At 48.7% G+C, this 12,093-nt stretch overlaps 1 protein-coding gene across 6 annotated transcripts in view; it reads right to left on the bottom strand.

Annotated features, from left to right (window-relative positions):
- Positions 1-7,785: 7,785 nt before the first annotated feature.
- The window catches only part of CES5A (carboxylesterase 5A), a 156,076-nt gene continuing 151,768 nt past the window's right edge, over positions 7,786-12,093 (bottom strand). For all 6 annotated transcript variants that reach the window (XM_059667997.1, XM_059668000.1, XM_059667999.1 and 3 more), the window contains 3 exons: positions 10,613-10,762; positions 8,388-8,460; positions 7,786-8,282 (listed from right to left, as the gene is read on the bottom strand). In XM_059667997.1, the coding sequence (XP_059523980.1) occupies positions 8,030-8,282; positions 8,388-8,460; positions 10,613-10,762 (476 nt within the window). In that variant the 3' untranslated portion in view covers positions 7,786-8,029. The remainder of the gene's footprint in view (positions 8,283-8,387; positions 8,461-10,612; positions 10,763-12,093) is intronic.

Genomic DNA, 12,093 nt, shown 5'->3' with positions numbered 1-12,093 from the left:
TGGACGGTGGGTGGTCAGTAACATCAGGGCAGGGACACCTTGTCCACCACCATGACCACCAGTTAGGGGACCAGGGTCACCCTTACTGCAGCCAATTCACTGAGCCTTGTTGACACTCAGATCATTGGGCATAAATCACATTACGTTCTCCAATCTCAATGACCTTGAGGCTGCGTTATTAGGTGGTGACCCCCAGGGGTCAACCTGGTCCTAGGACCTACCGGGACAGAACAGGTGTGGAAAATTTTAGCCTGGGGGTGGGTCCCGGAGAGGAGAGCTGCACCCCCTCCCCCATGGGCATAGATGGTCATCTGACATGGCACAAACCACTGCCAGTGGGGCCGCTGCCAGCAGGCAGGCTCTAGGGCCTCCTAGTTTAGCTCCTGCTGAGTAAGCATGCCTTGTGAAATCAGGGTAAATGATGGTGTGAGAGTCCCAGAATCTCAGAGGTTGGTTTCTTGCTTATGAAAAGGACTGGGGTGCCGTTGTTCTCCACAGGGTCCCTTGGGGACCTACCAGGGGGTCGGCAAACTTTTCCTATAAAGAGCCAGCTAGTAGGCATTTTAGACTTTTGGGGTCATAGGGTCTCTGTGGCAACTACTCAACTCTGGTAGCAAAAGCCACGTAGGCACCCCCAGGGAAGTGGGCACGGCTGTGTCTCAATAAAACTGTATTTTAAAAATAGGTGCTGGGCTGGATTTCGGGCATGGGTCAGAGGTTACTGACCCCTGATCTACATGGCGTGGCTTTGCCACCCTTACCTCATGGTTTCGCATGTTTCCTCTCTGCTCCTCCAAACCTTGTCACCTCTTAATTCCCAGGACAACCAGGAGAAGGCGTGGACAGTTTGGGGCACTGATGCGCTCTGGCAATCCTCGGGGTAAGAAAACACACAAAACGCATTTTAGTGTGAGGTCACTGTATTCGCCCAGATGTCTATAAGACAATCTACAACAATTTGAGTTTGCTGAGCCCTTTCCAGAATATAGTTCAATCTTAACTTTTCTGGGCCTAAATTTGTACATGTTTTTCTGACTTACTCTTTCTCCTCTTCTTATTCTTAAAAGGCTGAAGGAAACTCTTGAGAGCAGTTCTAGCAAGCAGGGACTGAGTCTACAATCAGGATCTTATCGTTGAAGGCAAAGAAGTACAAAAGTTCAGTGTTCGGCAAAGTGGAGTACGTTTATTCCTGGAGTTAACCTCTGGAAGGTTATTTAAGACGGTGTGCAAACACACCTTAAAGCATTTATGTAACGGTTATGTATTGACTTTGCTGCATACTAGAAAACAAAATCCCTAATGTCAAAGTCCATGATTGAATGGATATTATTTATGGCAGGAAATTGCTAGCTGTGCATTAAAATTCATCCCGCACGGGGAGGTGAACACACAATGCAGCAGGGTACAGATGATGTGTTGTAGGGCTGTGCACCTGAAACCTGTATCCGTTTGTTAACCAATGTCACCCCAGTAAATTCAGTGGAAAGGAAAAACGTAGAAACCCATAGAACACTGTTGTTTAAATGTTCATTTAAAAAGGTTCTCCACTTCCTAATAAAGGAGGATGGAGCACTTGCATTCATTTCCACTCCATCCCCAAATTCTTCTTCAAGGACATGAAATAAAGTCTTGAAAGGCACACGCCGCCATATACCAACAGAATGGCTGAGGGGACGAAGGCAACAGCAGGATGAAGCTGGGAGAGCCAAGGCAATGACCACTGTTTGTTGAGCAGAGAAAGTGGAAGTTGACGCACGGGGAGGAAGGAGCCGGGGACAAAGGGATTCAACATGGAGAAGTCTCTGGAAGTGGGGGTGCAGAGACCCCCATGTGTGCACCTGGGGAGTGCAGCTCTCCGCCCCGAGGCCCAGCCCCAGGGCAGCGTTCCCACAGGAGCTCGGTCTCTGCCAGTCCTGGAACTGAACTGAACCCAGGGAACCCAATCACCTGATTACAACAGAGATCAGAAGCCTTGGCAGGAGTAACATAATATGATTTCTGCCCAGAAATCTGAGGGTCAAAAGGAGGCAGTGGCCTGAAGCTCAAGAAATGGCTGCAGTAACAGTGACCCCTGGTAATGCCAACGCCTGGCCACCTCCCTCCTCATGGTCCTGAGGGTGGACTGCCGGGGTTCTTGTCCCAGCATCAAGAAGGGTTCAGGAATCTAGAGAAGGCTGTGTGTAGATGACACAGGAATCCAGAGGCTAATAAAGAGTCCGGAGACGAAAGATAATTTTGAAAGGCATTGGGGGTCAGAGGACCTTCAGCTAAAGGAACTGAAGACTCCCTCCTTGTCTAGGACCCTTGCTTTTTATTAACACAATTTGTCCTAAGGCACGGCAGAGATAATACACTTCAAAGGGTAAGATTTCAAAGGGTACAGAAGCGTTGTCAGTTTGGGGAATAGCCTACGGCTGTACAGGTGTTTGGCCAGCAGGAGGCAATAACATGTAGATTAAGATGCCTTTTAACTGTCTGGCAGCCAAGCAACCAATTTCATGTATCCTATTCAGGTTTGGGGAAATGCCTTTAGCCATTCCCAAAGGGTGACTACATGTGTGATTCAACCCTGTTGAGTCCCCAAGTCTCATCAACCTTTTGGTGAAACTCTTGAAATTATGACTGGCTGGAATTGTTCTACAGCAGTGGACAACATTGTCCCTGCTCTTGTATTACCAACTGATCTTCCATGGCCCTCTCTTTCTATCAAGTAACTTGTTTTGTGGAATGCAATTTTATAAATAAATTGTTATACCTAACCAAATGAATCAAGGAAATATCCAGTCATTAATAAGAATGAACGTGTTGCAGTCCTCTGAAAATACCAAAGTATTGACAACACGGAGCAGCCAGAAATCTCTCAGTCTGCTGGTAAGGAGGGCACATTTGTGTAACCATTTCAGGAAACTTTGGGTGTGTTGAATAAAGTTGCCGTAGACGACCGCCCGGGACCCAGAAAAGCCAGTGGTCGATAAAGATCCAAAAGAAAGGCATGCAGGTTGTCACTGAATGTCAAGTTCTAGAATATTCATAACATTCTACTCATAATACCCGGAAACTGGAAAGTATCCAAGTGCCCAACAAGAGTAGAATGGGTAATTGATGACCTATTCACACACATAATGAGTCCACAGCAATGATGAAAACCTGCAGCCACATACGGACATTGTCACACACATGATGTGGAGGGAAAGAAGCCAGATGCAGGAGTACACGATTCTGTTTATATAAAGCACAACACCCAGGATGATGACAGCACGCTGCTACAGGTCAGGATGGAGGTGACCTTGGACTGATGGGGTGGGGCAGGGCCTGGACCTGAGTTCCAGATGCTGGGATCCTGACCATCTTCTGTGCCTTCATCTAGGGGCTGGGTACACAAGCATCACCAGTCAGTGACAATTCATCAGGGCACCATATATAATATATATAGAACATATATACTATATATTATATGTCACTAAATTATCCTATATAATAAAAGCTTAATATGCTAAGTGTCCAGTCGTCCGGTCAGCCGTTCAACCAACCAAAGCATAATATGCTAATGATATGCTAAGGCCGCTCAACTGCTAGCTATGATGTGCACTGATTACCAGGGGGCAGACACTCTGACCAGTAGGTTAGCTTGCTGCTGGGGTCTGGCTGATTGGGACTGAGTGAGACATGCCCTGGAGCCCTCCTGTGGTCTGGCTGGCCAACCTCCCACTTCCCTCCCCAGCCCAGATGGGATACAGTGCACCGGTGGGGTCCCTCAACCTGGCCTATGCCCTCTTGCAATCCGGGACCCCTTGGGAGATGTCGGAGAGCCAGTTTCGGCCTGATCCCACAGGCCAGGCCAGGGGACCCCACTGGTGCATGAATTCATGCACCAGGCCTCTAGTATGTGATATAATATTGTTACACTAATTTACATATTAACCTATGTATCATATTATACTCTATATCATTTCTTACATGTATATTATATTCCATTAAAAACTTAAAAATGTGTTCCAGGCCTTCGGAACATACTATCTAATGGAGACAAGACTGTTACGGAAATATTACTAAAGACTATGTATTAGAAATAGAATAGAATGCAAATAGTCAACTGCAATTATTTTGATGAGGACTATAGTGTATGTACTCACAGAGATCCTATTTACCTTACCTAAAGCATATATTGAATATATTGGCTCTTACACAGGAAATTCCATAAGGTATATAGAGCTTCAAGTGTAATTATATAAAGGGGCCCAGATAGAGTAGATAATGATGGATGGATGGATGGATGGATGGACAGCCAGATGGGTAGATGAATTCACTTTTTATCAATCATCTCCCCCTCAACCCCCGAAAAGAAAGAAGTCTGTTTCCTGCAGGTCAAGGTTAAAAGCTACCCTCTAGGCCTCCAAGGTAGGCTCCAGCCACCTTGCCAAATGCAGCCACGCTGCCCACTAGGCGGCCCCGCCCCCCCCCTCCCCCATGGCTATTTCCACCACACCTTGCTGGCCTTTATCCTCCTGTCCAACCTTAAAGGCCCAACTTGAACTCTGACCCGTCCATGGAGAACAAGTCTCTTTGCCAACAAATTGCTTTGTACTGTGACAAATCCCCTTGCTTCCCAGGGAATAAAATGGACTCTTAAAACAAACTTTTAGAGAACACATGGCTGTGCCCAATGGGTCCATCTTGCTATGGGAAGGAGGTTTGTCTTGTGTACGTGTTGTCTGGGGCAGCGCCAGGCAGGGCAGCTTCCCCGGGTGCATGGGTGAGCCCGCCTCCCCCTCTGCCCAGGGAAAAACCTTGACCTGCAGCCAGGCCCAGAGGCTGAGGGGGAGGACTGGGCTTTGGGATTGGGCAGAAAGGTCCAGAGTCCAAAGTGCCCCTGAGGGAGGAACAGGGCGCCATAGGGGAGAGGAGGCGGCGCTTAGATTTGATGGGGACTTATGAACTTCAGGAAAGAAAACTACGGCTGGCCCTGCCTCTGCTCTGCCTGCGAATGCTTCCAGTCAGACTTTTCAGGTCAGAGAGCACCTTCTCACCTTCCAGATCAGCGGTTCTCAACCTGTGGGTTGCGACCCCTTTGGCGGTCAAACGACCCTTACACAGGGGTCGCCTAAGACCATCCTGCCTATCAGATATTTACATGACGATTCATTAACAGTAGCAACATGACAGTTATGAAGTAGCAACGAAAATAATTTTATGGTTGGGTCACAACATGAGGAACTGTATTTAAAGGGCCAGTAGGTTGAGAACCACTGTTCCAGATGCAACAGGGGAAAGGGACAAGGATAAATGGTAGTAGTTGGTAATTTAACTGTTTTGACTTCTGTTCTTTTCCTTCCAGGTTCTACATGCTCCATCCCATCACACCCACCTAAAAGCCTGGGAGGGAAGCCCTTTTTCCCCTTTAGTGATGCTGCCCTCTGCTGGACATTAGGAAATTCACAGGCAAAAACATCTGGTTTGTTTCTGCAGTTTTGTTTGGGTTTGATTTACGCAGTGATTCAGATCCAAGATTGTTTGGGAGGGGGAGAAAAGGATTTTCTGTAAACCTACATGTTTAATTAGAAAGAAATTAAATATCTTGTTTTCTCAATTATGAGAAAGCAGAGGTGACTGTGAAATGCATGTGTTTCCCATGAATATGAAGTGACACGCCCCTTTTGGGAAGTGAATTTGTAGGACATAAGAGTAATTTTAAAAGGGCATGGCCTTTGACCCTGCACCTCTCCTGTAAATCCAGATGCCAGAAAGAAGTTTAACTAAAAGCACTCATTCTCAAAGCTGTTCACCAAACGATGCCCACAGATGCCCAGGACCTGGCTGGTGGCTAAAGAGACTTTGATGTCGCCACACCAGACAGGTGTGCAGGCTGGGTTTTTTTAAAGATCCTTCAGCAACTTGGAAAATGCACATGACACAATATTAATCAGCAGTTCTTTTTAAAATATACTTTTAAATACATTTTTATTGATTTCCCAGAGGAAGGGAGAGAGGGAGAGATAGTAACATCAGTGATGAGAGAGAATTATTGATCAGCTGCATCCTGCATGCCCCACACTGGGGATCGAGCCCACAACCTGGGCATGTGCCCTGACCAGGAATTAAACCGTGACCTGCTGGTTCGTAAGTCGATGTTCAACCACTGGGCCACGCCAGCCTGGCTCACTAAGGAATTTTTGGGGGAATCCCTGCACCTTTTCAGATTATTGTAAAACTAGAGGCCAAATTTGTGCCCCAATGGGGTCCCTTGGCCTGGCCTGCAGGATCCGGCCGAAACCAGCTTTCCAATATCCCCCAAGGGGTCCCAGATTGCAAGAGGGTGCAGGCCAGGCTGAGGGACCCCCACAGGTGCATGAATAGGGTCAGGCCCGTCTTGCTCAGTCCCGATCAGCCAGACCCCAGCAGCAAGCCAACCAACCATGTTGGAGCATCTGCCCCCTGGTGGTCAGTGCATGTCATAGCGACTGGTCGACCCTCTGCCCCCTAGTGTCCTCCATGTCATAGTGAGCAGCGGAGCGGCCTTAGCATATCATTAGCATATTACACTTCGATTGGCTGAATGGACGACTGGACACTTGGCACATGAGGCTTTTATTACATAGGATGAGAGGTCAGGGGTCCAAACTTAAATACCTCCCGAGGCCAGGTACTATCAGTGAGTGAAGGCCAGGCACAGGCCTGGGGGGGGGGGGGGCGTGGGGACCGTGGGAAGCTGAGAGCTGGTGCCTGTGCGGTGGGGGTATCGCCACTCAGGCCTGCGGACTGTGCTCTCGGGGGCCTGAGGACAGCCGAGCCTGTAAGACACCTGCGGAGGGCGGAGAGGAGCGGCTGCTCTCATTTACACAAAGGTCCTGGTTCCAGGTGAGAAAGCAGCCCCGCTGCTGCTAGTTCTCTCTCTCTTTTTTTTTCTTCTTCCGGAGAAACTAGAAACACGGCCTTTAATGTGAAAGTCCCCGGATTTAAAATTAGCTGGAAGCTAGTTCCAAAGCCATGCTTTGACCTGATATGGGCTGAAGAGAACCATTCTGGGGACCCGATTCAGACGATGAGTGGATGAACCTGATGAACCCTAAGTGACTGGCGCCTCAGAGACCCTCTTATTCTGCGTCCCTCGTGTGCCATCGTGAAGCCGTCACAGAGACACATGAATGACCCTGGCCCACGCGATCAGGGTGTAACAGGGATGGTGTGGATATAAAAAGTCAAAGTGGAGGTGACGCACTGCGGGAGGCACAGGCGGGCCAAGCGCCCAAGGCTGCAGACACAAAGGCGAGCAGAGTAGCGAGGTGAGGAGTCCCCCGACCCCACCCGCCACACCACCTCTCTCTGAGCCACAGAAGAACCCTGTTCAAGCCAGTGATGGTCAGGACATGCAAGCTTGGCTGTGCCTGCAACATGCCTGGAGGGGGGTTGGAAGACTCACATTTCAGGTAACACAAGCAGACACCTTTTCTGATAGACCAGTGGTTCTCAACCTTCCTAATGCCGAGACCCTTTAATACAGTTCCTCATGTTTGTGGTGACCCCCAATTTCATTGTTACAAATTGAACATAATTAAAGCATAGTGATTAATCACAAAAACAGTATGTAATGATATATGTGTTTCCCAATGGTCTTAGGCGACCCCTGTGAAAAGGACGTTCAAGCCCCAAAGGGGTCGTGACCCACAGGTTGAGAACCGCTGTGATAGATAGACCTCTACTTCCTCTTGGGTGTTGGGTGTGTGTGTGGGGAAGGGGGGGGGGGAGGAGGTAGTTTTCAGCCCAGAATTAAATTCTGTTCCCCACACGTATTTTACATTCTGCTTTTATTTCATATGCATAACACGATCATTATTATGCCAACTAAGAAGCCAGCCCCCCCTGCAGATGTATTGAAGAGATCTGGTAGCCTTCGAGGCAAATTGCACTTTTTTTGATGTTGCAAAGAATTCCCTAAGGATCAGCCAAAGCAGCTGATTCCATAAAGTAGCTGAACAACAGAAAGAAGCCAACGATAGCGGGAGACATTGAAGCAGGAGGAGGAAAATCAAATTCACACAGAGATACCCCCTCCGTGAGAAAAAGAGGAAAAGAAAGGCAGAAGCAGAGAAAGGAAGATGAAGGAGAAAAGAGGACCCAGTTGGGCCCCCCCGGAAGTGGCCATGATCAAAGGGAGGGTTTCCATCCAAAACTCCACCTTCTGCGCTCTCAATCCCTGCCCCACACTCAGGTTCAAATCCAGCTGCAGGTACTGCTCCTTCTGATCATAAGCTGGCCACCGAGGCAGGCCAGCTCCGTTAGGGTTCCTGGGAGTGAGAGCAGAAACGGGGGGTTGGAGGGTGTTGGGGGATGGGGGTGAGCTTTTCATCCTCAAACGCCCGACTGTGGGGAGGCCCCTGAGGCGTACTTACCCCGTCCGAGCAAAGTTGGCCCAGTATCTCATCATCTTCCTGCTCAGCAACTTCTCCTCCTCGGTGGCTCCTTCTGAGGGAGAGAATCACAAAATCCGGCTCCCAGGACGGTGCGCCGGAAGCCGAGGTGCCTCGCCTGTGATGAATGCCTTTCCCATCCCTCCTCCCGTTTCACTCATTTTGCATTTGCAGGTACTGAGGCTCGGGGCACCTGCGACTTGCCTGAGAAAGCATGGCCTCCAAGTAGTGGAGGCTGAACACACATCTTCCCTGGGCACCAATGTTCTTCCGGCCACCTCCCTGAGGCTACCAGTGCCTGGGGGACAGGGACCCTCGCTCTCTCCTCTCTCTAAGGATTGCATTTTTTTTTTTATTTGCAGGAGTAATGCTCAAATATTATGTTCAAAGCACAAAACCTAAAGTGCAGAAAAAGTATCTAATAAAAATTAGTTTCCCTCTATCTCTTCTCTCCACTGTTACAGGCCTGAGGCAGCGACTGCTACCAGGTTCTTGGGCGCCCTCTGAAGGCCGACGAGGCATGTACAAGGGTTAGGCGGACACATTTTTATACTCGCAGTAGCATAACGGACACGGATTCTGCATCTCCCTTTTTGCTAAAATTCTATCCAGGAGATAGTTCCACAATGTCGCCTATACGACTTCCATTTATTATCATTTATTGTTCTATAAGTACAGGGTGTCCCCCCAAAAATGTATACACATTGTAATAGCTGGTAGCTCAATTTTGAAAATAAAATATATTTTCATAAACACTGCCTCTATAAATATTCAAAGTGTGTGTATACATTTTCGGGACACCCTACATGTATGTTTATATGCAGTTATATAAATATATAATTCCTGTATCCAATACTCTATTAATGTATCTTTACATTATTTCTGGACTTTTGCTAATAAAACCAATGTGTTCGTGAGCAGGTTTATTTTTGCACACGTGGAAGTATAATTGCACACACACACACACACACACAACCAACCCTAGAAGTTGAATTGCCAGGCTAAAGACAATGTGCATTTCAGATTTTCATCGACTTTTCCGTTAACATATGAGGTTGCCTGTTTCCCCACACCTGCCCCAATAATGATGGAAAATGTCTTGTTCTCCCCAATGAAAAATGATTCCTCAGTCAAGACAAGTCCTCAGTCCCCTTGTGGACAGTGAGGCTGAGTGGGTTTTCACATTTAAAAGCCAGTCACATTTCCTTCCCCACAGACTGTCTGTTTCTACCTGTTACCCAGTTTCTGTTCTCATTGATTTAGGGAGCTCTTTAGAAAACTCGGAATTTAACCTTTTGACACATACACCATCCTGTTTTTTTCCCATTAGGAGAGTCTGTGTACCCATCAAGAGTCCAGGCTCTGTCATGGTTGCTGAGTAATAACAAAAGTGTGCTGGTGAGAATTACTTCATTTCATCCCCATGGCGACCTAGGATGTGGTTGCTATGATCGGTGTTATAAGACGAGAATGAACAAATGAAGGGGTGAATAAGCCGCCGCACACACATACACTCTATAGGCGCACCCCTGTCCTCCTTGCCAGGAAGCCGGCGGGAACTGGCCCAGAGCCTGCATTGCGCAACTGTCTAAAACGAAGTATTTTAGGGATAGTTTCTGTGAGCAGTTCCTGTAACCTTTTCTATTGATCACCTCATCTGATTGGCACCAAACGGGTCACAAATTCAGGAATACGCGAGTGAACCTGAGCAGTTACAGTCCACAAGCATGTACATGAGAGCACCGGGATCCTGGCCACTTTGGGCTGCGATGATGGAAAAGGTGGTTCTTGCCTTTTAAAGCCCTGGGAGGTAGCCCCGTGGGGGTTTCAGAAAAGGGCAGGGCGGGCGAGACCAGCAGTCAGAGAGATGGAGAAAGCCGTTCTGATTTTTTCTAATTAGACCGCAGGAGTGCCCCCACGCGCCCGTCCCTTCGGCTTTAGTACAACGAGAAGCACTCATCCAGCCGGCGGTGGCAGCTCTTTCTCATCATCGCGGTATCTAAAGGCACCCGGGAAGGGTAGTTCCCAGGGGAAGGTCACGTGTGTAAGCCAGAGAGTAAATAAATAAGTTAAAACTAGTCCTCCAGCGCTTGCATCGTGTTGGGGTGGGGAGTCCTGTCTTCTCCCACCTCACCCCCCCCCACCCCCATGTTCCTGCAAGACCTGGAGAGCCCCCCCCCGCCCCCCAAACCAGGCGGGTCCCTTACCAAACATGACGACATCCCCCTTCAGGAAGGCACCTCCGAAAACAAACCGGATTTCATCCGTGTGGTCGGCCTTGACGAAAGCCGGCTTGCTGTCCTTGAAGCAGTGAGGCCGGTGCTGAAACTCATAGAAGTACACAGGGGCGCCCGCGTCTGCAGCGATGGAGAGAGAGGCCGTGGCAGCGCCCCTGCAGGGGGAGCGGGGCTGGCGCTGCAACCCCACCCCGCTCGCTGCATCCCCACCCCGCGCGTCCGGGATTCCCAAACCGATGGGTGGGGGCAGCCCCCATACAAGAGGCGACGTGAACGAGCTACCTTCCCGCTTCCTTCCGGGAGACTAGCGGTTCCTGCTCCAGAGGCCCTCGCAGCCCTGGTGACAAAGAGCTCGATGCCCGTCCAGGGCAGGCTGCCCGGGCAAGGGTTCTAGTTTTCACAAAAAGCCCTTCACACGGACCCAAGGTCTACCTCCCCGTGACTTCCTCTGATTGACCTGGGTCCATGGCCTACGACAAACAGAACGAGGCTGTTCCTGCTTCCGAGACGCCCCCTGCCCCCCACATTCCCTCACCTCTCTTCTACGAAAGGCCTTTGCGCTCCAACTTCCTCCTCTTTCTCTGAATCACCTTTCCGTTTTCCTCTACTGGATAAGGGCGATCGTGCTTACAAAGTCTCCCACGAAAGCACCAACATCACTAATCACTAGGGAAATTGCCTGTGTTTTGTAGAGCGTTTCCAGCTATTATGAAAAGTGGGGTTGAAGTCTCCAACTATGGATGCACAACTATTTCTCCCTTCAACTCTGTCCGCTATTGCTTTATATATTTGGGGGCTCTGGGGCAAGATGCCTATGGATTGATGATTGTTATAGCTTCTGGATGAACTCACTCTTCTATCTTTCTATGATGTGCTTCCCTGTCTCTCTTAGTCTGTAACAATTCTCTGTAACAATGTCATCCTAGAGCAGGGGTGGGCAAACTTTTTGACTCGAGGGCCACAATGGGTTCTTCAACTGGACCGGAGGGCCGGGACAAAAGCATGGATGGAGTGTTTGTGTGAACTAATATAAATTCAAAGTAAACATCATTACATAAAAGGGTACGGTCTTTTTTTTTTTTTTTTTTTAGTTATTCATTTCAAACGGGCCGGATGGCCTGCGGGGCCGTAGTTTGCCCACGGCTGTCCTAAAGCCTCTTTTGTCTGACATTAAGATAGCCATGCCCGCTCTCTTTTGGTTACTGCTTGCATAGAATACCTTTTTCCATCCTTTCACTTGCAACCTATTTGCATCTTTAGTTTTAAAGTGAGTCTCTTATAGGAAAGGAAAGGAGAACAGAAGGAAGAGAGGAAGGGGGGAAGGAGGGAAGGAAGGAAAAAGGAAGAAAGGGAGAGGGAGGGAAGAGTGGGTGTGTGTCCTCACAAGTAATCTTCTCTTTCTGAATGCTCCAGCCCTCCTTATGCTAAGACATTTGAGAAGACACTTCCAA

The sequence above is a fragment of the Myotis daubentonii genome, chromosome 15 (assembly GCF_963259705.1).
Source record: "Myotis daubentonii chromosome 15, mMyoDau2.1, whole genome shotgun sequence".
Classification (NCBI taxonomy): Eukaryota; Metazoa; Chordata; class Mammalia; order Chiroptera; family Vespertilionidae; genus Myotis; species Myotis daubentonii.
The sequence above is the reverse complement of the archived record's forward strand: the minus strand, read 5'-3'. Positions and strand labels throughout refer to the sequence as shown.